Source organism: Rhopilema esculentum, chromosome 13 (assembly GCF_057945365.1).
Source record: "Rhopilema esculentum isolate cy_ngs chromosome 13, ASM5794536v1, whole genome shotgun sequence".
NCBI lineage: Eukaryota > Metazoa > Cnidaria > Scyphozoa > Rhizostomeae > Rhizostomatidae > Rhopilema > Rhopilema esculentum.
This window is the reverse complement of record NC_142827.1, coordinates 2,695,900-2,718,038: the sequence shown is the minus strand read 5'-3', so window position 1 is coordinate 2,718,038 and position 22,139 is coordinate 2,695,900. Positions and strand designations below refer to the sequence as shown.

General features: G+C 37.6%; 3 protein-coding genes across 4 annotated transcripts; 2 read left to right on the top strand and 1 right to left on the bottom strand.

Moving 5' to 3' along the window:
• The first annotated feature begins 5,593 nt into the window (after positions 1–5,593).
• LOC135691694 (DNA-directed RNA polymerase III subunit RPC8) lies at positions 5,594–13,500 on the top strand. The gene is made up of 6 exons (XM_065209643.2): positions 5,594–5,752; positions 6,759–6,855; positions 9,736–9,822; positions 10,901–10,964; positions 12,585–12,786; positions 13,362–13,500. Exons 1-6 carry the CDS (start codon positions 5,642–5,644, stop codon positions 13,416–13,418), a joined length of 618 nt encoding a protein of 205 aa, XP_065065715.1. The 5' UTR covers positions 5,594–5,641; the 3' UTR covers positions 13,419–13,500.
• Positions 8,993–21,728, bottom strand: LOC135691695 (uncharacterized). Of its 2 annotated transcripts, XM_065209645.2 has the most exons (3): positions 20,746–21,728; positions 20,151–20,357; positions 8,993–20,011 (listed from the first exon to the last, which is right to left on the bottom strand). In XM_065209645.2, the coding sequence occupies exons 1-2, from the start codon at positions 20,845–20,847 to the stop codon at positions 20,154–20,156; spliced, it is 306 nt and encodes a 101-aa protein (XP_065065717.2). In that variant the 5' UTR covers positions 20,848–21,728; the 3' UTR covers positions 8,993–20,011; positions 20,151–20,153. The 2 variants fall into 2 exon arrangements, with proteins under 2 accessions (XP_065065717.2, XP_065065716.2); XM_065209644.2 differs by having other exon boundaries at positions 8,993–20,357.
• LOC135691692 (sodium/potassium/calcium exchanger 4) lies at positions 14,460–17,014 on the top strand. Its single transcript, XM_065209641.2, has one exon. It carries the CDS (start codon positions 14,460–14,462, stop codon positions 16,089–16,091), a length of 1,632 nt encoding a protein of 543 aa, XP_065065713.1. The 3' UTR covers positions 16,092–17,014.
• Positions 21,729–22,139: the final 411 nt, after the last annotated feature.

Sequence of the window (22,139 nt, the reverse complement as noted above, 5' to 3'; positions counted from 1 at the left end):
TAAGGCTTCACCAAGCAAAGTGACACCCACGCTATGTCGAGCCCATAAATACCCCAGTTCGAGCAAGGTATTATAAATGCTATTTACCTTACCCTAGTATTTCTAAACCATTATAATCTAGTATAACTGGTATTAGTAAAACATGAAGAAACACGTCACAAGAGACCATGGCGAATAGCAAGTAAATATCAACTTAGGACAAATATCAACGTGTTCTTGAGGCTTTGGTAAACAGATAGGAAAAATGTACCTGCCATGCGCAAAGTAACCACAGGGCACCGAGAGAAACTGACGCAGGGATTTTGTTTATCGCGAAATCCGCCATAATGAAATGTTGCCGCCCTTATAAAATCGTATATACGCAATAATGATACCATGAAAACTTTTATTATGTTTGTTTTTGAGCAAAGGTGGAAAAAAGGAAAAAGAAGTGTGGAAGAGTACAACAAACGAGATAATTTTTAGAAAATTGTTAATAGTTTAAGGCAACGAAAAGGTCGTACGTTTCTTCGCGTTGCTTGTTATCAAATATTATAAAAACATCAAATATTTAGGCAGTTCTTAAAAAACACTAGAATATATATGCAGCTCAAAACTCCACATTTTGTCCAGTCTTTTCCCAGTTCAAAAAATTTAATCATTCCTTTGTCTGCACTGAAATCTTTCGGATCCAACATGTTTTTATATCAACCATTAAACTTTCAGCAATTTATAAACACGATAAAATGATTTCATAAAATCTTGATTCAGCCTGGCCATGCACTTTAGCGCTTCCGCTTGTTTTCTTGCGTATGGTTTATGAATAATAAACTGAAAGCGCGATCTCAACCGAGAGCTTGTAAAAAATGGGGGGGGGGGGGATTTGATTGGAGAAAACTGTCTTTCAACTGTTGCTAATTTTTGAGAAAAGACAGTAAAATTGATAATGGCACATTAAAGGTTTCGTACATTTAAAGCAACAAGGGGGTTTCCATCTGCAAAGTTAAGCGTCCCTGCAATAATACAATAATAGTCATTCAAATAAATTATACCTAGTGGAGGATTAAAGGAGGGCAATTAGGGGCAGGTCTGGCGTCCCTTTTTGGAAATCGTGCTTCCCTTTTAAAGAATGAGAATCAGGTGAAAATTTTTAAGAGACCTATCGATAAAATTACTTCCAGGATTACCTCAAAGTTAAAATTGCCGTAATTTAAATTGAGGCAATGTGAATTGCTCACAAGGACAATGCTTGTATGCTTGTAAGTGGGAAAATATTCCCTTCTAGGCTACAACTGATCTTTTAAGAGGATTTAAAAATTAAATTGTGCGAAATTAGCACGCGTTTAGATTAAGATTAGATAAAAAAAAAATTTCCATGAATGGGAGCAACAAAATGTTTGATCCCGTGACCACCAGCCCCTTAATTTTAGGGCCCCTGACGGAATTTGAGCCAAAGACCCACCAGGATCACATATTAAAAGAAAAAATACCAGTTACCCTGTTTGCTAGATTGATCACAAAAATTCCCTTTCTATTATGTCCGGGGTTTCGTTATGCCGCGAGAATTTTGAAAGAGTTTGTTAAACAGAATCCAGGGTACCAGACATTTTGTTCGTTATACCAGGAAGTTCGATATATTCGGGGCTCGTTATATTTGTACATTGGAAAGTTGATGATCTGATAAATCTTTGAAATAATCATTAACATATAAATGAAAAAGCGATATCCAATGTCGTCCATTACTTTTCTCACAAACAGCACTGTAACTGGATGACAGTATTCTGTAACACTTTGAATTTCCATAAAACTTGATCAGAGAATGCACAAAACTGCTTGTGAACATTACTACGGCACTCCACTCAAAGAAGGCATTCTTGACACAAGACGAGGTATGCATTGTTGAATGGACAGTAGTAAATACGATGTAGTTCCGTTACTAAACAAAGTCTTTTCAATGCAGCTAGTTGCTCATTAAGAAAGTTGATATGATTATCTAGCATACCTTTGAAATAGTCGTCAATATAATAATGAGCCTAGCGGATGCTAGACATTCAGGGAGGGTTTGTCTAGTCTGGATTTTGCCTGACTACTCTCGTTTATTGAGATAGAACCGCCGAAAGGAGCCTGAAATGCGATAAGCTTGCCCTGATTAGCGAAGCTGCAATCCTCCCAGCTCCAGTGTCCATGCCTATGAATTAGAATATTGTATTTTACTCAGGAGCTTCGGTACTCTCACTGAGAAGCGATTTTACAACTCTGCGGCATTTTGTATTTCCACGTATAAAAATTGATGAGTTAAGAAAACTGACACTAGCCGCAATTACACCACTCCATATGTAAATTGTCTCCAGCAGAACTCCGGCAGCAGAAATTTTTTCGAATTCATGATACGCCCAGAAAACTGAGGAAATGTCGTAGGGGATGTAGCAGATAAGAAACAAACCCAAGACCAAACAGATTGTTTTCACTGCAGCTAGACGTTCTGTTCGAAAATTGGACGTTTCTTTTCGATTGCCAGGTTGAAATCGAAAGACTGCATTTTTGTGGTGTCTCTCAAGAGTTTTTAATGTTTTTGCATTCAATATGAGAAAAACAGTCTTTAGCATAAAGTTAAAAATCACGATGGTCAACTGACGGTAGAAGGACTCCCATATCACGGTAATTGTAGCAGCAACAAGTCCACTAATAAGACAAGATACAACCAATAGGATCATGCGATTAGTGTTCATCATCGCCTGATATCGAATCGGCTTTGTAATGTGAAGGTACCGATCTAGAGAAATTGTGATTATCATAAAAAATGAAATATATCCCAAAAAAGTCACCGTAAATTCAACAGATTTGAGCTCAAGGCAGTTTCTTTGTCTACTTGATATCCAGAATGCTCCCATCACAGGCTGTGTAAGTATTCCCAAACACAAATCTGACACTGTCATTATGAGAATAAATTTGTTCGAAAATGTCCGTAGCTGCTTCGATTTGTGCAATGCGAAAATCAAAAGGGAATTTGACAGGATATTGAAAAAGGCAAAAAAAATCATAATGGCTCCAGCAATTGTTGTATTCAGGTTCTCTGGATTGTTTGGGACCAGCGAGAGACAATGGCTAACCACTCCATTTCCTCGTACCATCTTTGTTTATGAAATTCTTCCTTTTGCCAATAAGAATATACTTTTTTGTCTTGATGTTTTTTTGGCCTTGATATTATTGCAATTCTTTGATAAGATGATGCGAAAAACGAAAATCCTGAGAATCGTGATCCTTACAAACAGCTGTACATACCTTGCAAGCAGCTGCGGTGTCCTATTGCTTGCTATAAGATCTGATGATATATTGTATTGATTGTGTACCATATTGTTTGCCATCATAGCAGATGGTTTCATGAAATTTTTATAGTTGGAATAAGGAATGTTCTTTTTACCCTCAATAAAGATATGGTTTTTTAGATGATGATGCTGACTGAAATTATTGTATATACTGCCTTGAATAAAACTGAGCAAGATGGTCCCCAGAAAGCAAAACACGGGAATTTTCCTTCGTCTGTATGTCTTTCCAGTCTGAATCTATCCATGCTCTGAATTTGGAATAAATTAGGCATTTAGTTTTTTATACAAGTGTATTTATTTTGAATAAGATTATTTGTTATTTTTACATAAGTTTTTTCATTAAGCAGCTGGGTAGCGTAAATGAAAACGGGTGTTAACTGGCCATTTATCGTAAACAATAGAGATGTTTAGTGTTCATCGGAACATCGATCGATGATTGACTAAAATGTCCATTAAACGACAAACGTGCTATCTTCAACCAGTGCGATCTTATTTTACGTGCAGAGGACACGGAGCCAGAGAGATGCAAACTGTTTGTGCAGTGTGTAACGTGATTTCTACTGACTGATTATAATTTACAAGAGTTCGTATTGATATAGAAAACTGGCAAACTTAATTAAGAGTTATACAAAGGAATGGATATGCTCGATGGTTAACAATGGTGCGATGGATTAGGTTAAAATGATGAGTATAGAATTACGTAGGTATGCAGAAGAAGCAATGATGGATTGTATAAAATGGCCTAAATTGAATCACTACAGATGAACTAAGAGTAAAACCCATTAAAAGTTTTTTCTTAGAGTTCAATTATAAAAAAATGCTATCTATCTCTGATGCCCCTACAAATGAACATCATCATAAAGCAAATTAAATTTAAATGATATTCAAATTAGTATAGGTGATTAATGAAACATAAATTGTTTAATTTTTATCACTTGGAAACAATGAGATCAATCTTCTAGAGTTATATTTGAAACATACAGTTTTGTTGTTAGTGAAATAACTACAACGGAATTCAACGACCTGACCTTGTAGTATTTTTTGTCCTGTTTTTCTCTATCTACAAACTGGTGAGATATAAGACCTGTAAATGCCACTCCAAAACTCTCTTTTAGTTCATTTATGGTTGCACTTATAAAAGGGTTTCAGGCGCGGATCCAGACTATAGCTAATGACGCAGTCGCTTCAGTCAGATATTCAAAGTACTTGTAAGATATTTTCTGAATTTTCATGACTCATTATTCGATCATTATTTTGCTTATTACCGCCGTATTGTGGCCCCATTGGTCTTAGCCAACGTCAATGGTTTTAGCCAAGTATCTTTCAGAATTGTTTAGACAAAATTGGCGGGAACATAAAGACAACTTAAATGAATTTGCGAGCCAATTGCCTAGCTTGAATCAAACGCTGCAAGCCAATCCTCTTGCTCCCCAAAACAATCGGGCTTTGTCAGGAGTTTTGCAAACCAATCAAATGATGAAGCAAATGTTGCGAACCAAAAATTCACAGAAAGGCATGAGGAGTGTGAAACGTCAAGGTTACCAGGTTACCACGAGGAATCAAGATGGCAGTCTCACTTCTTGATGCTTTGAGTGAATGCCTCTTAAGCAATATCCTTTCTGCAGACGATAAGTAAATAAAAATAAACAATCTTAAGACATCTTAAGACATATTCGCACAGCACTGCAAATAGAATGAATGGCCTTGCTTTACTACATGTGCATAGAGACATTGAGGTAGATACTGACGAAATAATTCGTCGTTTTGCTTTGCGACACCCTCGACGCATGAAGCTCCTCGACATTCTCAATAGTGATCCTAAGTAAAGGGATAATGGTTCAAGATGATGCAATTTAGTTTCCAATTAATCGTGCAGCTTATAGTATGTTAGGTTGAAAGCTTAATTAAGAAGTTAAAAATAAGGCCATATCAATTTTTATAACAACTCTCGACCGAACAGTCCAAACAACTTTTTTTTTCAAAATAAAGATGAAGATTTCAATTCTGAAGTCTAATTTTTGAGAAAGATACATAGATAGCGAGATACAAAATCGATGACGTCAACCCGGAACGGAGAATTCGCACACAAAAAATTTCAGCTCGAGGTGTTGAAGTAAAAGCAATAATGAATTGTAGGACGTCTTCTATTGTATTTTGGACATGATCATAAAGCGTGACCTGATTGAATCTTTTCTCAACACTTCTCAGCCCGTGTTGGACGGCATCGGGATATTTCTTGTGTTCTCCCGGTCTGAGAAGCTCGATCCAGTCTTTTTTGCCCAGAGAGGCAGACTCGTTTTCATTTTTCGGGCACTTAGGCCATAAACATTGGAGCCATGTTTGTGCTTGCAGAAATGAAAGATGTTGTTCGTATTAAACCGCGGCATTTTTCATATGATCTACATAGCACAATTGCATACGAACTAAACAAGAAGCTAGCAAATAAGGTAAGTGATCTGAAAAATTAGTTACAGAGTTTATATGGTCTATTTTTTTGAACGAAACAAACCAAAGCTCATCATCATCTCAATTCTATCCCAGACTGAAAAGTTTGGTCTGCGCGGGGAATGCGTTCCCTGCGCAATAATTTTTGCCCTTATTTCCGCCCGCGCATTATTAAGAATCTGCCGTAGATTCCGCGCAAAAAATTTTTTTTTATCTGTTCATGTTCCCCTCAAATATTCCACCAGTTTAACTTCTGACTTCTGATAACAAGAAAAAACAACGAATACAAGGTCTCTTCGAAAGTCTGTGCTTCAAATTCCACGCACGATTTCGCGGGAAACATTCGTTATCCGCAAATTTCAAAATTATTGTTCTGGCATTCCCCGCGCAGAAAAAATACTTTACAGACAACAGGATTTCGAAGATAATTAATAGAGAGTGCGGGAAAATAACCGACCCGAGCGAGGCTCGAACTCACGACCCCTGACTCTGTACGTCAAGTGCTCTACCGCAGCTGCGATGGCTCCCCTGTGTATCTGGTAAAAGAGAGGGGCAGTGCGGGTGAATGACTCGGCCTTGGGTGTTGGCTTGAAAGCACGACCCGATAGCTCAGTGGGAGAGCACTTGACGTACAGAGTCAGGGGTCCTGAGTTCGAGCCTCGCTCTGGTCGGTTATTTTCCCGCACTCTCTATTAAAAAATACTTTACAGTCTGGAATCCATCCGGCGGAATTTTTGCGATAAGCAATTTGTAAAAAAGGCGAAAACGACGTGTCTTGGAGATTCAAAGCATAAAAGGAGAGTGATTTGAAAAAGCATTAAAAAACTCTTATAAGGATTTTTCCGTCTGCAACATGTAAGGTCATTGTACTGTGTACAATTATGTTTGAGGAGTTTTGAGAGTTGCAGACATTATGCTGTCAACCTTCTTAGTTGCATATACAGCATGTAATTGTACAACAAAGATATAGTTCCAGAGAAATTAATATGATAAATTTTGTTGCTTCAGGTTGTGCATGAAGTTGGGCTTTGTATAACTTTATTTGATATAACTGAAGTATCTGACTCCTACATTCTGCCTGGAGATGGAGCTGCTCACACACCAGGTATGTTTCTAGGATCCCTTTAATTTTACGTTCTATGATGATTTGGACTGAGGTCAACATCTGCATTCTGGCCTACCTTTGAGTAGTATTTGTGTGTAGAAAAGATATGAATCAAGACAAGCTACCTGATGATAGCATAAATCATGGAACTTCTGAACAATCATTTAGAGACCACATCATATCTACAGGTAAAACATGTACTGCTGTGTTTATTTGGCATCAGAAGAGGTTTGCAACAAATATACACTTGTCAGTTTTAGTTGTTATGTCAGAATTGGTTTGTTGAAATTGGAAATTTCGTATGCTATCATTTTGCATGAAGATAACTGGCTAAAGGTCTGTTATAAAGTGCTCAATGCTGATACTCTCGAGTCTGGAGTAGACAAGGGACCTAAATAAAGGGAAAAAGTGGGAAATTTTCCAAATAAATAATTAGCAGGGTGAATGGCTAGCAGTCCCTTAAGCTGGAGACAGAAGGAACAAGCCTGGCTGTTTGTATTTTTGTAGGTGAGCTGTGAATTGCTGCCCTTATTTGGTGAGGCGAGCTAAATCAGTAACAGAATGTAATTTAAATCAATGGATAAATGGCTTAAACCTCTTTAGCTTCTGTCGATTGCCTTTAAATAGTCTTGAAGTCAAGAAGTATGCTGTTTTACTTCTTTCAATGTTTATATGCTGAAACCGTGGTTCAGACACCCCTTTAAAAGAATAAACACAAGGTTCCATTTGGAACCATACTAAAATGAGCATGGTTAGGCCTTCCTTTTACATGGGACACATCTGCATTTACAGGAGAAAATTGGAATGGTTCCAAATGCTAGCCTACCAAAACGGGATCGCTTAGAAAAAGTTCCATTTGGAATTGTTCCAAATTTCTCATGTAAACACAGCCAAAGTTAAGCTTATTGTCTGACACTCTTCAGAATATATAACATCAGAACATAGATCAAAAACTCTACGCTAGGAAATATATATACCCAGTTGTGGTTGAAATAGGCCAATCATAAACTCAAGCTTATGACTGTTGAGGTTGCCCAATCAGTGCAGCTTGCCTATGGAAAATGAGCTCCTTTTTTCTAGACAATAGCGATTTTTTCATGCTTATGTAGATAGATTCTAAAACTGCTATATGGAAGAATGATCAAACAAGAGTTTTGTTTCAAATGCTGGAGGGGACCTGCAGTTTTTTTCTATCCCCAAAAATACAATTTCTTCGACTTTCCCACCAAGAATATGCCTGTTTTCATAAGATTGAAAGGTTCTAAGCTCTGCAAACATACCTTTTGCTTCATTATCTTTTTCCAAGTAGATTAAAGTTTGTGACTATCAAAATAAAATCTGTCGGCTGGTGTTTGCAGAAAAAATTAATTGCAAAAAATGCAATGGTGGGAGAAATTGCTGTTGAGAAAATAAATCAATTAACCCTTTTCAGGGTTCTCTGAATACGAAAAGGGCAAATGAATGGACATTTTAGGGGAGTGATTTTTCCTTCATGTCTGTTTAGGAGAGCAATTTACAGCTTGTCTCGGGTTGCGAGGAGAACACAGAGGTGAGCACAAGTTATTGCCTGCAAAGGCCAGGCCTGAGAAGGAACATACAAAAGATGCTGGTTTCCTTAGACGCCTGAGGACTTTAGGTGTGTGTGAAGGCGTGCCAGTGTTATCTTAGGCCTAATGTTGCCTGGACTGCCATAATCAAGAGTAGGCAGAGCTGTACATGCTTTGGTACATAGAACAGGAAGGTTCTAAATTGTGATTTCTGGCTTCATATTTATGTCTTCATCAAGCAACTGTTTGATCTGTGACTACATGAGAAGACCAAAGTAGTTATTGATGTGCAGCTTTTTATAGATAAATATTTTGCTCAAAACCTCAGTCTATGAAAACTGAAAGTATAGCATTGTTTTCATTTTTTGATTGTTTACATCAGAAAGGAGTGGGAGGGAGAAAATAAAGCACTTACGTCAGGCCACTCCATGGAGACGCGCTATAGCCCGCGCCCACACAAACCCAGTGCAAAATAAATTTGCGAGGGTTTTTTTCCGCCCGCGCAGTTTTTCAAACCAACGCTCTCATTTATTCCATGCAGTTTAGCCTCCCGATGTTCATTGGCGGAAATTCAGGCTTTTATTTGGGGGGGGGGCGGGGGGGCAGGCCTACGATTTTCCGACAAGATTTCATCGTGGGTCATGTCTAATTTTAAGAAAACTGTACATTTTGATGAAAAAGGTGATTTTTTAAGTAGAAAGAAGAACAATCCATTTATGATTTTTGATATCAAGATCTATATCTCATCTAAGACAATTGATGATACAAGAGGTCGACTGATTACACATAGAGATTACACATATCAACAATAGAGATTAAGTGTGTCAGAAGTTCTTCCTGAAATCTTGTTCGATGCGTCTAGGGCCGTAATATAGCACATATTAACAAACTATTGTATAATCTGCTAAAACTTTTAATAGAATAGGAAATGTGTTCGCACGAAAGGAATAACATATAGCGTGATTAATGGTAGGAATAATTAAAGTGAGAAACGTTATTCTAAAGATTTTCAAGTCACGACATATTAACTAGGCATTCCCAAAAAGGTAGTGATACACATAAAATGCCTTCTTAAGGTGAATAATGTTTGAAGAATTGGCAACGTATTGTGTTCTTGCCTTTGTAAATATTCAAATATGAAAAAAATTTCCAGCAGTTCTGCAAGGGCTAAATAGCCCTCGCAGCCAAACTGGCAAGTGCTTGGTATAGCCCGAATTGTTTTATCCCCGAAGAGAGGCCTGTCTTACGTATGCTGCCTTGTTAATTTTGCTGTTGCCGATTGTTGTTTGATGTTGTTTAGGGTATAGATTTTCTTATTTTGGTTTTTTTCTAGTAAAGTTCAGATATGTGGTTTTTAGACCATTCATTGATGAAGTTCTTGTCGGTAAGATCAAAGGCTCAAGCTCAGATGGAGTTCAAGGTAAATGTAACTGTTTTTGGATAATTGTGTTTCATCTCCATTATATGCTTTATGTTTTATGCCGTTATGAAAACAGGGTACACAACGGTGTAAGGTTTATTCTCAAGCCACTTAAATGCCTTTTTTATAAAACTAACAAGCAAGCAAGCAGGCCTTTTCATTTGATGCGAGCAATCACTCGGGATCGCGCCAGCACACGCGCAAGCCGAACGACGCGAGCGTTTGATTGCTCGCGCAAAACAGTAAATTTTGATGAATAAATGTCTTATCAATTAACACATTTATAGTCATCTTTTGTGACTCAAGAAGTTACATATGCAATGCAAAGCCGGAATATCAAAACACAGGAAATATAAGTAAGCTGACTTAACCACATCTCAACGAAAAAATGCATTTGAAAATCAATTCCACAGCGAATGTTTAGGAATACTGTAGGTACTTAGTATTTGAACTACAATAGCACTTAGGACATTTTCTGGGCAGTAAAAGTGTTTTTAAAAAGGTATGGAACAACATTTTGCGATCGTCCGGCAATATTGTCTGTATTACCTTCGCGATGTCATAAGTTTATAAGCGAAGCACATTTGTATTGGGTATTTATTCTTTCTTGGAGTGCATTAAAGGTCATCGTAACTGTTTGTTTTCATTTGATATTACCTCAAACAAACAGGTACCTTATAACAGGAACATTTTTTCACTATCAGAGCGATCGCTTGCACAAGCAAAATCACACGATCGATGGACCACTCGCGTGGGCTATTTCTTACAAAGGCCTGAGCAATCAGCATATTTGTTTCTTAATGTCAGCTAGGCATACGGCAGTATAAACAGAACCTGCTGCTTTTGCCTCACATTGATATTCTTTTCTGTCCAGTAACCTGGATGCTCGAATTCTAGCATCAAAAGGATAGACATCTGAGTTGGCTACAGTCTTGTAGAAAACGATCCTCATGGGGCTCAAACACACAGTGTCTAGATCATAAATCAGGTCTCTTAAATGCTTATCCACACAACGGTTCATCCTTAGTCTCATTTCTATTTATAAAAATTTCTTTTATTGCATTTATCTCTGTTGCAGTATCTTTGGGGCTCTTTGATGATATTCTTATCCCAGCTGTGTATCTGCAGCAGAAGTCAAAATTGTATCCTTTCCATGCAAATTTTATATTTTTGGTTTCTTGAATTTCATGCAGCTTTACAATATATACAAACTTGTGTTTAAATGTAGCTTTTGAAATAGTAATTACGTTTTTACTTGTTTTATGTCTATGCTGTTGTCCCAGCTTATGCCACGTTTTTATGATCAGTGCAACATGTTAAGCCAAGTATTTTTAACTTAATTTCCAAGGAACAGAATTTTATTTGTACAGTATCTGCAACATTTTGGAATAGCTGGTGTATTTCTGCAAGATGTGGTCAGAAGGGTATCATGAATGATGGTGATACAAGTACAAGCATTGTAAGATGATGTGATCATCTTTTTCACCATGGGTGATCTTTCTTCTTGATAATCTTAAAAACGATTTGAATACTCAAGTAACATTAAAGGGAAATGGTTGATTTGGCTTGAGGTACTTGAATGGCATTGTTTTGCGTAGCAAATCCATTGTCATGGAAGGACTGATAATCTGATCATCACCTTTGTTTCTTTCTTTTGTTGTTGTTTCTTTTTGGGCGTAAAACCCCTACACGAATTGCCTGTTAGGCCTTGTGTAGTATTTAATGTAGATGCGGATGATTATAGTACTTCAATGAAGTTGTTATTACCTCCCCTTCTTGTAAGACTCTCCCTGATTTCTCTTGTTAGAACTGTGCTATTGGCATCTCAGGCTCTCCCCACTGATCTCAAAAAAAGACTGGATCGAACAACCTATTGTTCTCCTACATCCGCATGAGGAAGCCGATGTAGTCTCTCCATCTTGAAACCTTGAGACCTCTCGCGCCTAAAGCTTTGGGCTGCCATTTGTTAAAGCGGGGCACACACAGTGCTGCGCCTTTAATTGTGCATTAGTAATTAAATTCTTAAATATTCTAAGATACAACAGGCCTAGGAAAGGAAAATGAGTGATCAGTTGATTATTCGTTGCATAAGCTTAATACCACGGCAAAAATGTTTAACGTCACTTACGAACAATGCAAGTTTTTGTTTCAACGTCTACTTTGAATTTTGCTATGAAAAAGTAAGTTGAACTGAAACCAACATAATTGCTCTTTTGCGAGGTCTCAAGATGGACGCTGCAATGTAGAATCAATGCTGGCCTGGAGAAGCTCGATCCATTTTTTTTTGAGATCAGTGGCTCTCCCTAACATAACCGTCTATAAAATACTCAGTTAGAGATTAAGTTTCTAAATTATTTTTATTAATCTGGTAAAATCTGATTATTTTTTTATTTACCGTCCTTTATCAATAGGCAACTGATTGGGGGATGCGGCTTAGCCTTTTCAATGTGCAAATAAACACACTGATGATAGGTTTGTGGGTCCAGCCATGATAATGGGTTTGCTATGTAGGGAAGTCCTTGGACATCTTTTTTGAAATAACAGAATGATGATGTGGTGTAGCCAGTTTCTTTCCTCTTTTCTGTACAATTTGATAAGATGAAAAAATGTTAATTCTTGTCTCCAAATGCATAGCCAAGAAGTAATTTTCAATGAATTTGTCTCATATCCCCTTTTCTAATTGTAAAATGTTCAGTTCGTAATAATATCGTTTACAATCAGATCATAAGCAGCTGTGCTTGTTATGCCTTAATGTTTGCAAGTGATGACGATGAACAGTTATGGGTATGGGAATATGAGACAGACGATGGCTCACATGACCTGTTCATGGATGCAAATGAACCAATCAGGTTTAGAATTATTGATGAAGAGTTCATTGACATGACACCATCAGGGCCGATGCTAGCTGGAAACACTGAGACAACAGAAACTGCAGAAAAAAAGAAGGCTCCTTATAGTATTCTGGTGAGCTTGTAACTCCAATAGAAATTAACTTGTGCTTCAGATTTTACACTGTTATTAACGCAGGATGCTAATCTATTTCCCTTGAATTTCTCCCACTTAACTCAAAGTGCCTTACACAACTACCAAACATTTTTTAAAACAATACCAATTCTCTGTTATCTTATGTTGACTAGAGCAATCCACAAACTTAAATTTCACACACTTTAATAACTATCGCTCTTCTTGGAAAATGTGTAGACCTTCGAAATAAAGCTGATTCCAAAGTAGGTCGAGATGTTTTAATAGATACCACGAAATTAGGCCTAGTTTAAAATAAAGCGAGATGAAAATGAAGTATCAGGGTGTACTACCCAAACTCAAAATAGCGTTAGGGGAGATTCCCCACCACAAAAATCCACATATCATCTTTAAGAATGCACAAGGGTGCCAACAGTTGGGTAATGTTTAGAATGAAGAAAGGGGCGTGGCTTGGTTCAAGCTTTGTCTCTCTTGTTCAGGTTTCTAATTTTTTTCATAACTACCGTGTTACATTATCGTGTTGTGCTACTTTTACACATATTACCTATTTATGATAGGCGTCAATAAGCGAGCCTGGTCTAGGATTGCTGTCATGGTGGAATTCAACTGGGTGATACAAAAACCGGCTACTGCTACAGCTGCCACGTGGCAAAGCATGCTTACATCAAGGCAAGGCATTCTTTTGCCAATCTCAGTACATGCTACTTCGTCAAACTAATGATGTTGCCCCGTATGTAGCATTTCGATACATATATGTTGACTTGTGTGTTTGAAAAGAAAATACTTAAGGCACTCGAAGAAAGATACTTGAATGCATACATTGACATTGAATCTTGGAAAGATATTTCTCCTTGTGGTATTGTATAGTGATGTTGTATTTCACAGCCATTATCAGTTAGCCACATATTGGTTAAAATTTTCAAACAGCAAGATGTGATATGCAAAACATACAATTGACTTTGCCACACCGGTTTCAAGATTTATGGACAATTTTCCCGAAAATTATTTGGTACATTTTAGATATTTTTCTGTAACTTTTATAATAGTAAGATAGTTTATAATAAGTTAGATTGATATGAAAGCAGTAAAGGTCTTATTCAAGGCTTTCTTTAATGCTTTTTCACAATTGCTTGGTTTGTTCGATAACAAACACTGGAGATACATAAGTTCTGTGCGTGTTGCAGCTAAATAATAACAACAGCAACAACAGTGGGAACAACAACAGCAAGATCTATATCTATTCAAGGCTAAAAAGTCACATTGCAAAGAAGCTCCTACCCTTTAAGGTCCTGTGTTGAAAATAAAAAAAATATACAATTACATGTTGCATTCTAAAGTCGGGTTAATATATATCCAAATTCACAGTTTTTGAGGTATTCATTTTTCAAAAAGTTTACGCTGGGGAAACCGGTTGAGATTGTGTCGTTGTTGAAAAAAAACAAGAAAAACAAGAAAATTAGCTGCAGAATTATTGGAGTATCGGATATTGACAATTTGTGTTAAGGTTAGCAGGTACCATACAACTTCAATGATTCGCTGCCTGATTTCACTTCACGCTTGAGTGGCCTCAAGAACCTGCGAAGATACTCCCTTGAACGAGTATGCCTGGGCGCCACTGCAATTTTTGCATTGATAAGTAATATGCTTTAAAGAAAATGGTCAGAATAAATCGACCTGGCAAGCTATTTATTGGAATAGCATCATTCGCCTTGTTTCTTCTCGTTAGAGTTACTCTTGAGAAGAAAACCTCGATATTCGAAAATGTCCGCGCGGTTAGCCGGCAACTCTTATCGACGCCTCTTGATGATAACTGTGTTACAAGCAAAGGAGCAGTGGAGGAGTTCCCGAAAGACTTCTTTACGCAAGAAGAGAGACTTCGGGGCGCTTGTGTTGTCCATATACTAGTTGCGTTTTACATGTTTGCTTTATTAGCGGTTGTTTGTGACGAGTACTTTGTTATTAGTTTGTATCATATTTGCGCGCGGCTAGATCTCGACAGTAATGTTGCAGGAGCGACATTTATGGCAATCGGAAGCTCCGCTCCGACGCTATTCATATCAGTTATATCGATTTTCTTCACTGAATCGGGTGGAGATGTGGGCCTAGGCACCGTCGTGGGATCGACGATTTTCAACACATTATTTATCATTGCTACATGTGGCCTAGCCGCCAAGCAAGTTATCTACCTTACGTGGTATCCACTGCTCAGGGACTCGTTCATGTACACCATAGGAACTGTTGCGCTTGTGGTCACGATACGAGATCGCGAAGTCTATTGGTATGAGGCAACTTCGTTCGTGGTTATATACGCAATGTATATTATCGTCATGTATTTCAATCGATCGCTAGAGAGTTTTTTCGTCGGTATCAAGGAGAGATATTTCGGCGCATGCAGTGATGATCAAAATGACAGCATTGTTGAAACAACTGCAGATAAATACGAAAAGATCATGACGTCAATCAGTGAAGAGCTTTCTACAGTGATCAACGCGGAGAGAAGAAGCGACAACGCCACGGCGCTTGAGATTGTCAAGAACAAGTCGATCAGTGATCTCGCTGGATTGAATCTAGGAAAAAATATAGGCACTCAAACGACATTTGCCCAGCGGGACTCAACGCTAGATACTAATACGACTAAGAAAGCTGATTTATCGCAATTTGAGCACAAACAAGACTCGCCGTTCAAAGCACCAGATGGTATTATAGCCAAAATTGCATGGGTACTTGGTATGCCTGTCTGTTTGTTATTCTACATCACAATACCACCATGTTGTAAACAAAGATGGAGCGAATGGTTTCTCGTAACGTTTCTAATGTCTGTTCTTTGGATGGGCACGCTGTCCTATGTTTTAGTGTGGATGGTCTGCATTTTAGGCGGCACGTTCAACATTCCTGATTGCGTCATGGGGATGACCTTTCTCGCTGCTGGCTCCAGCATACCTGACGTCATGGCAAGTGTTATCGTAGCCAGACAAGGCGAAGGAGACATGGCCTTGTCGAACGCCATTGGTAGCAATGTGTTTGATATGTTGTGTTTGGGTGTGCCTTGGTTGATGAAGAGCACCATCATGAACCCAGGAACTTCTGTCACCATTTACAGTCAAAGCATTATGGTATCTGCTCTGCTCTTGATAGGTAGTATATTTTTTACTGTCTTAGCTATACATTTGAACAATTGGAAACTCGATCCTAAACTAGGAGTTATATTTTTAATCGTTTATGTAGTATTTATTTCATTAGCTACTTTGGTAGAGTTTATAGCTTGCCCGTGCCAGTTGGAAGTCTAGTAGTCTCTAAATTTACCGTTGGTAACAATAAAATACAACACAGCATCGAGCATATCCCTATTTTGAGAACTCGAATTTGATTGTATGAATTCATTCGAAGGAGATTTTTTCAAGAACTGAGAAAATTTTGAGAACCTTTTCAGATACTAGGTCGATCAAGAACTGAGCAGTCTGAATTTCTTGATCTTGGTCTTATCAAGGGGCGGATAGGCCGCACTTTCCCTTTGATGCCTTGAAATTAAGGGGGCATAAGGTGCAACTGAGTAACTTTAGATTAGAATAGTGCTTAGCATGAGAATGGGAGAAAGGGAGGTGGAAGGCTTAAGCTCTTTTGGGGAACTTTTCGCTAGATCATTAGGATAATATGTTCTCGAGCGATGCGTCATCTAGTTATGCCACTGCTTTCTTGCAAGGTAACAAAACGTGACCACTGCAGTTTAATATTCAGTACAGGAAGAGGTTCCGTTTGATGATCTAATAGTTTTTGAAGTTGAAATCGACTTTGCTTAAGTGATACTCAAAATTCTTGAGAGAAAATTTGCAGAGTCTAGAGAAATATACATCCTTCTTCCAGCCAGACAGCCTTGACTTTCAAAACGTCTCTGCAATATAAATACTTTGTCTGGATGTGCTTACATAATTTATTCCAACCGTAAGCCCACTTGTTTGCAGGCTGAACCTAAGTAACGGAGGAGGACAAACATCACAAATCTTAGGGAACCCTTTTGCTGTAGTTAAAATATTTCATTTAAAGATGCGATATTTTGCAGACTGCTAGTAAAATAATTCTTTATTTTATTCTCTCAGTCACTGTTATTAATTTATGACTAATTTTGTTTCTTTTTGTTCTACTAGATTTTTCTCGTATGTAATTTTTGTCATAAGATTTTCATTTTTTGAAATTATGCCATCAAGTTATTTTATCGTCAGATATCTTTCTGTTGAGGCACTTCATTTCATTTTGTAAATCGGCAGCCAATCGGTATATAAACAGTGCTGAAATAATGTGATTTCATTGGCTATCAACCAATCAATCAATCAGTCAATCAATCAGTCATAGCAATCAATCAATCAAAGTTCCTCTATAGGCGTGTGTATGGTATCATGCTCACTGATTGGTCAATTTTGTTTGACCGATGGCTCAAGCCACGAAAGGCAAATACGATCAGCCTATTGCATGAATTTTCATCATACAAAATATTAGTTTGCTCTTATCTTGGTGTCTTTCAACAAATGAAAGCAGCCAGGAATGTTTTTAACACAAAGGGTCTGATACAATACAAATAAAATCGTCAGTAAATAATAAAAGAAGAGAGATTAATAGACTGTGTAATGTAATAAAGAAGAATTTTAAAAACATAAGAGGTTATTAGTGGATTTGACATCGGCAGAAGAGCGTGGCTGAGAGTATTTGATAGAAGCTCAATGGGAGAAATTGCGGGGTTGTGGGGGGGCGACCGCCCCCAGCTTCTGCCAAATTGTCAGTTAGAAAATAGTTTTTACCATTTTTGTCGGAAAATTTGGTAAATTGGTGGCAAGTTTGTTGTTTTTGTGGGTTTGGCTCCAAATGATACAATCTTTCTTAACAGAGTCCAGAAAAGTTGTTAACCTTCCTCCAGACAAAAACATCCTAGAAAGCAAACCTTCCTCACAAAACAATAGAGAATGGGCGTGGCTTGGGTGTATCATAGGAGCTTATATTGTTTTTCGTGGACCTTCCTCTGTTCAGTGGCCGTGCGACCGTAATGTTTTCCTTACTCTGTTTCTTGAATAGCAATGATGATGTGCATGAAAGTATAGAATTTTCAAATGTTCCAGTTTTAAAGAAAAACTAAGCTATGGAAATTAAAGTCCTTTATCTTTGATTCAGAGGATATTTTAAACCAAGTAGTCCCTGAAACGAGCTGTCATTGATTCAACAAAATATTGCTAGGACTGTTGATATATTTTGGCCTTATTCCTTTAAGTAGGAATGTATCGTCAACCATGCGTGAACATTTAGATGTAGACATGAATGAATACAATGCTTCTTTGGCAGCAGATGTTTATTGCAAGAAACATTACAAGAGACGGTCAAAAGAAAAGCAAATGTATAAGGGTATAGAAAAGAAAAAAGAAGTAATAAGGGCTTCTTGAGGGCACATGCTGCTCCTCAATTTGTTTGAAGTGCCCAACAAAAGAGGTACCCTTGTGGTACTAAAATCAGAAAGGGGGCACTACTCCAAGCATATAAAAAGCAGTTGTAATCCTGATGTCATGCCCTTATTCAAACCTCTCAGCATTGTTCTGATCCACCAAAAAGGCTGTCATGTTTAGAGAGGAACAAAGTTTTCCCTCCAATACACCCATATGGCCCAGCCTCCGCTGCAGACCATCTGGTGGGCTCCATCTATTCCCCTGCCCTAGCAAGAAAACCCACACCATTTACAGATGGATTTACCCACCATTTCTAGATGCCCCTCATCCAGGCTTTATCGTTTCACTACAATGCAACCGCTATGTCAGACTGTAAATGGGCAACCCATGCTGACAACGAAACAATGACAAACCCATAATAAATAACTTCAATTTGAAAATAGATTACTCTCTAAGCTATCTATGACATTGGTTAAAATTAAACTATTTTATGTTATTTTATATCTATTTAAGATTTAGGCAGTTAATGAGAAAGAACTTGATCTTACTTTTACTGTTATTTTAAAGTTAGGCTAAAAATCTAATTGCAAAAGCAAAATGATATCAAGATAACAAAAAAATTAAATATAATCAAGGAAAGTGATATAAAAATATAAGAGATTGCTCTAAATATACGTGAGTGACCCAGCCAAAATGTTAGTTAGTGAATTGAAATATCAATAAAAATTAATATAAAAAGAAGACGTAAACACAATAGCTTTTACTGTGCAAGGAAGGGTTGCAGTCTAGAAAGAAACAAAGGTACAACATAAAAACAGCATTTTCTCAATACAAGGATTGAGAAAGGATAGCGGATAGAATCGAGAGGTGAAGGGAAGGGAAGGATAGGCTCAGATAAAGTTGAAAAATAAGAGTAATTAGAGGAGACGAAAGAAGATACAGAGCTAACAACAGAAACATAACATAAGATAAGATAAAATAGAAAGTCACTAGAAATGAAAGATTCAGGAAGAGAAGAGTGTTACACGTTACAACACAGAACAAGCACGACACTACAAGGCATTTACTAGAACTACACAAGCGAGGTTCAAGTAAAGCCTTAATTATAGGACATATAAACACAACAAGGAAGATATGCTAAATCTGTACAGCTGGCATTATTGCATTTGTCGTGAAACGTTCAGCCTTTCAATGAGATGACATCTGATGGCCTGCTAGCTGGTCCCCCTTTCTACTTTCAAAAAAACGTTATCGCATTGTTATGCTGAGTAAAAGTTGAATAAGGCTTTCAAATGGGGGACCATAGAAGGCAATGGGGCCAGCAGCACTCTGTGCCACTATTAGACACAGAATGCTGACAAGGTGCGTTGAAGGTGCATATTTTGTTCCTCTCGGCATATTCGCTGGGTAGACGAACGACAGGAAGTCTTGAAGTGACTGATCCATACATGCCTCGGTCATTTCAAAACTAGCTGTCGTTCTTCTGCCCAGCAAATACACGGATTGTACTTCTTGGTGGATCAGAACAAACGATTTAACTAGGGGCATGACATCACGGATTATACTTTGTAAAAGTGATTGGATTGTGCCCCCTCTCCATGTTTTTAGAAAAGCGTGCCCCAAAAATTGAGCATCACTGTGTCCTCAAGAAGCCCTATCTGCTTCACGAAAATACACAACAAGGGGAGATAGATGCTAGAGGAAATCATATGGAATTCCACCTGCTGCCATTTTTTATTTTTAAATGTTTTTTCTTCATCTGTAAACTTCTTTTCTTGATATGCCTATAAAATAAGAATGCGAAATTGATTTGAAATCTGCAATAAAAAAGAGGCAGTTCTTACTTGAAATGGCTGCGGTCTTATCTGTTAAAAAGTATGAATGCAGTATGAAAGCAGTATGAAAATTAATAATAAATTTTACCTTTCATTTAAGAAGAAAGCCTTTTTTAAACCCGCAAAAGCCCTGCGAGTTTTTCTTTCCTGCGGTCTTTGTCGAATCCTTGGCTGTCTTTTCGTTGTTCTTCTTTTCCTGATTGCCAGCTCCGTCTTGACTAGAGAAAGAAGCCTTTCCTTTCCTCTCTGCAGCCTCTGCTGCTGCATTCGCCTCTTCTTCCTCTTGAAGTTGAGCCTAAAGTTGATATTGGTGTATAATTTATATATTATGAACTCATTTATTCTTTGTCTCTAGAAATTTCACTCTCAGTAACTTTCACTCGACTGTCTGAATTACTAACTTCTATTAAAAGTGCTAAAATTTAGGCATTGTGAGTATTATGGAAAGAATATTTGAATTTAGAATATATTCATGGATCAAAGATACTCGTTAACAATATGAACACTGCTCCTTTCCTACATACCTCGAACTTTCCAGTTAGCTCTTGATGTAAGTTGCACTTAAATTGTTTCCTTTCATTTTCTCGGTAGACAATTTTAATTTTACCCAATTTTACATTCGCGAGCTATTATCTTTAAATACTGACATCGTAAAAAGAAGCTTTTGTGTTGAGAATGCTCACCTCTCGTTGCTCTTCCCGCCAGTTGTCATACCAAAGATAGGCGGCGTAACCAACCACTCCAAACGTGACTGTTGTCTGAACGACTTTCCAGAACGTGTTCATTTTTAGGTTTTGCAAATAGCCAACGTCTTTGGTACAAATGATTCTTTCTTAATAGATGTTTGCGTAAATTCTGCAACTACTTTCGTAGAATTATTTTCTAGTCGAATAAAAACTCGTGTTCGTTTGTTACTCTCGATGCGAAGACTAATGTGAGACTGATTAAGTGTGCATTATAATTGTCTTTCGATATGACGTCAAATTAAAGCCATGCGATACAGATGGAGGCTGCATTTTGACGTATGATGGAAATCAGGCCTCTTTTTCCTAATAAAAAATTGGATCGAGACAATGTCTCGGTCAGTACTTAATACCTAATTTCTAATGAAAACGAATATGGGTTTTCTTGTCGTTACTAGGTGCATATGTTGGCATGTTCAAGGCATGAGGATGAGGGTGTTGCGTCGATGTTTGATTGAAAAGTGATGTATCATCTAGATAAACTTAACAATATCGAGTCACTTATAATTGACAAATGACGGATGAATTTTCATAACAGGGTTTCCAGAACTGATCAAACTATCTTTTTGGAGCCCCATCCCTTACCCCATATAAATATTTATAAAATGTCCTTGATATTTATAAAATCTAAAAATTATTCGACAGGTTTATAGAACAAGGGTGTAGTGTTATGGGAAGAAAAAAGGGGCTCTCACAGTTTTTAAATTTAAATTTATAATAAGTGACAGTTTTTATTATAGGGAAATTGCTCCCCCTATTTTTCCAAGCAGCTTTTACGAGAAGCAAGTGAATCTTTTTCAACATTAGGCTTGCGGCCTTACTTGCCAACGACATTACGATTGCAACCAATGACGCCAGAATGTATCCTTGCCGTACTTTTCGCTGTGATTTGGTCTCGAATTTTTATTTGAACAAAGCACTTGCTTTTTCTCATAACTGCACGGTATAACACCGAGTTTAATTAAGTGGAGGGTCATTTAAAGAAAAGGTTGTCTTTCAAATAATATGCATTGGTAGCCGATCTGATTTAGGGCGGTCTGAAAGTCTTGAAAGCTGTCGAAAATTGTGATGCCTTTAAATATAAGAGTCCTCCAAACATTAAACTATGCGATATTCGGTATAAGAATTCCTCGGGTAAAAAATATGCAACTACAAATGCTAAGCACTTCTCCAGCTCTGCGTGAGTGAAGATGCGATTCCACTTGGTTTCAGAAACATTAAGGGTTCCAGCAATTTCTGCAGGAAGCTTAAAAGTATCTATAATTTCAACAGAAGTCCAAAATTTGCAAAAGTTGGATGCAAAGGGGAAGATGCTCCCTGAATCTCAGCCACTG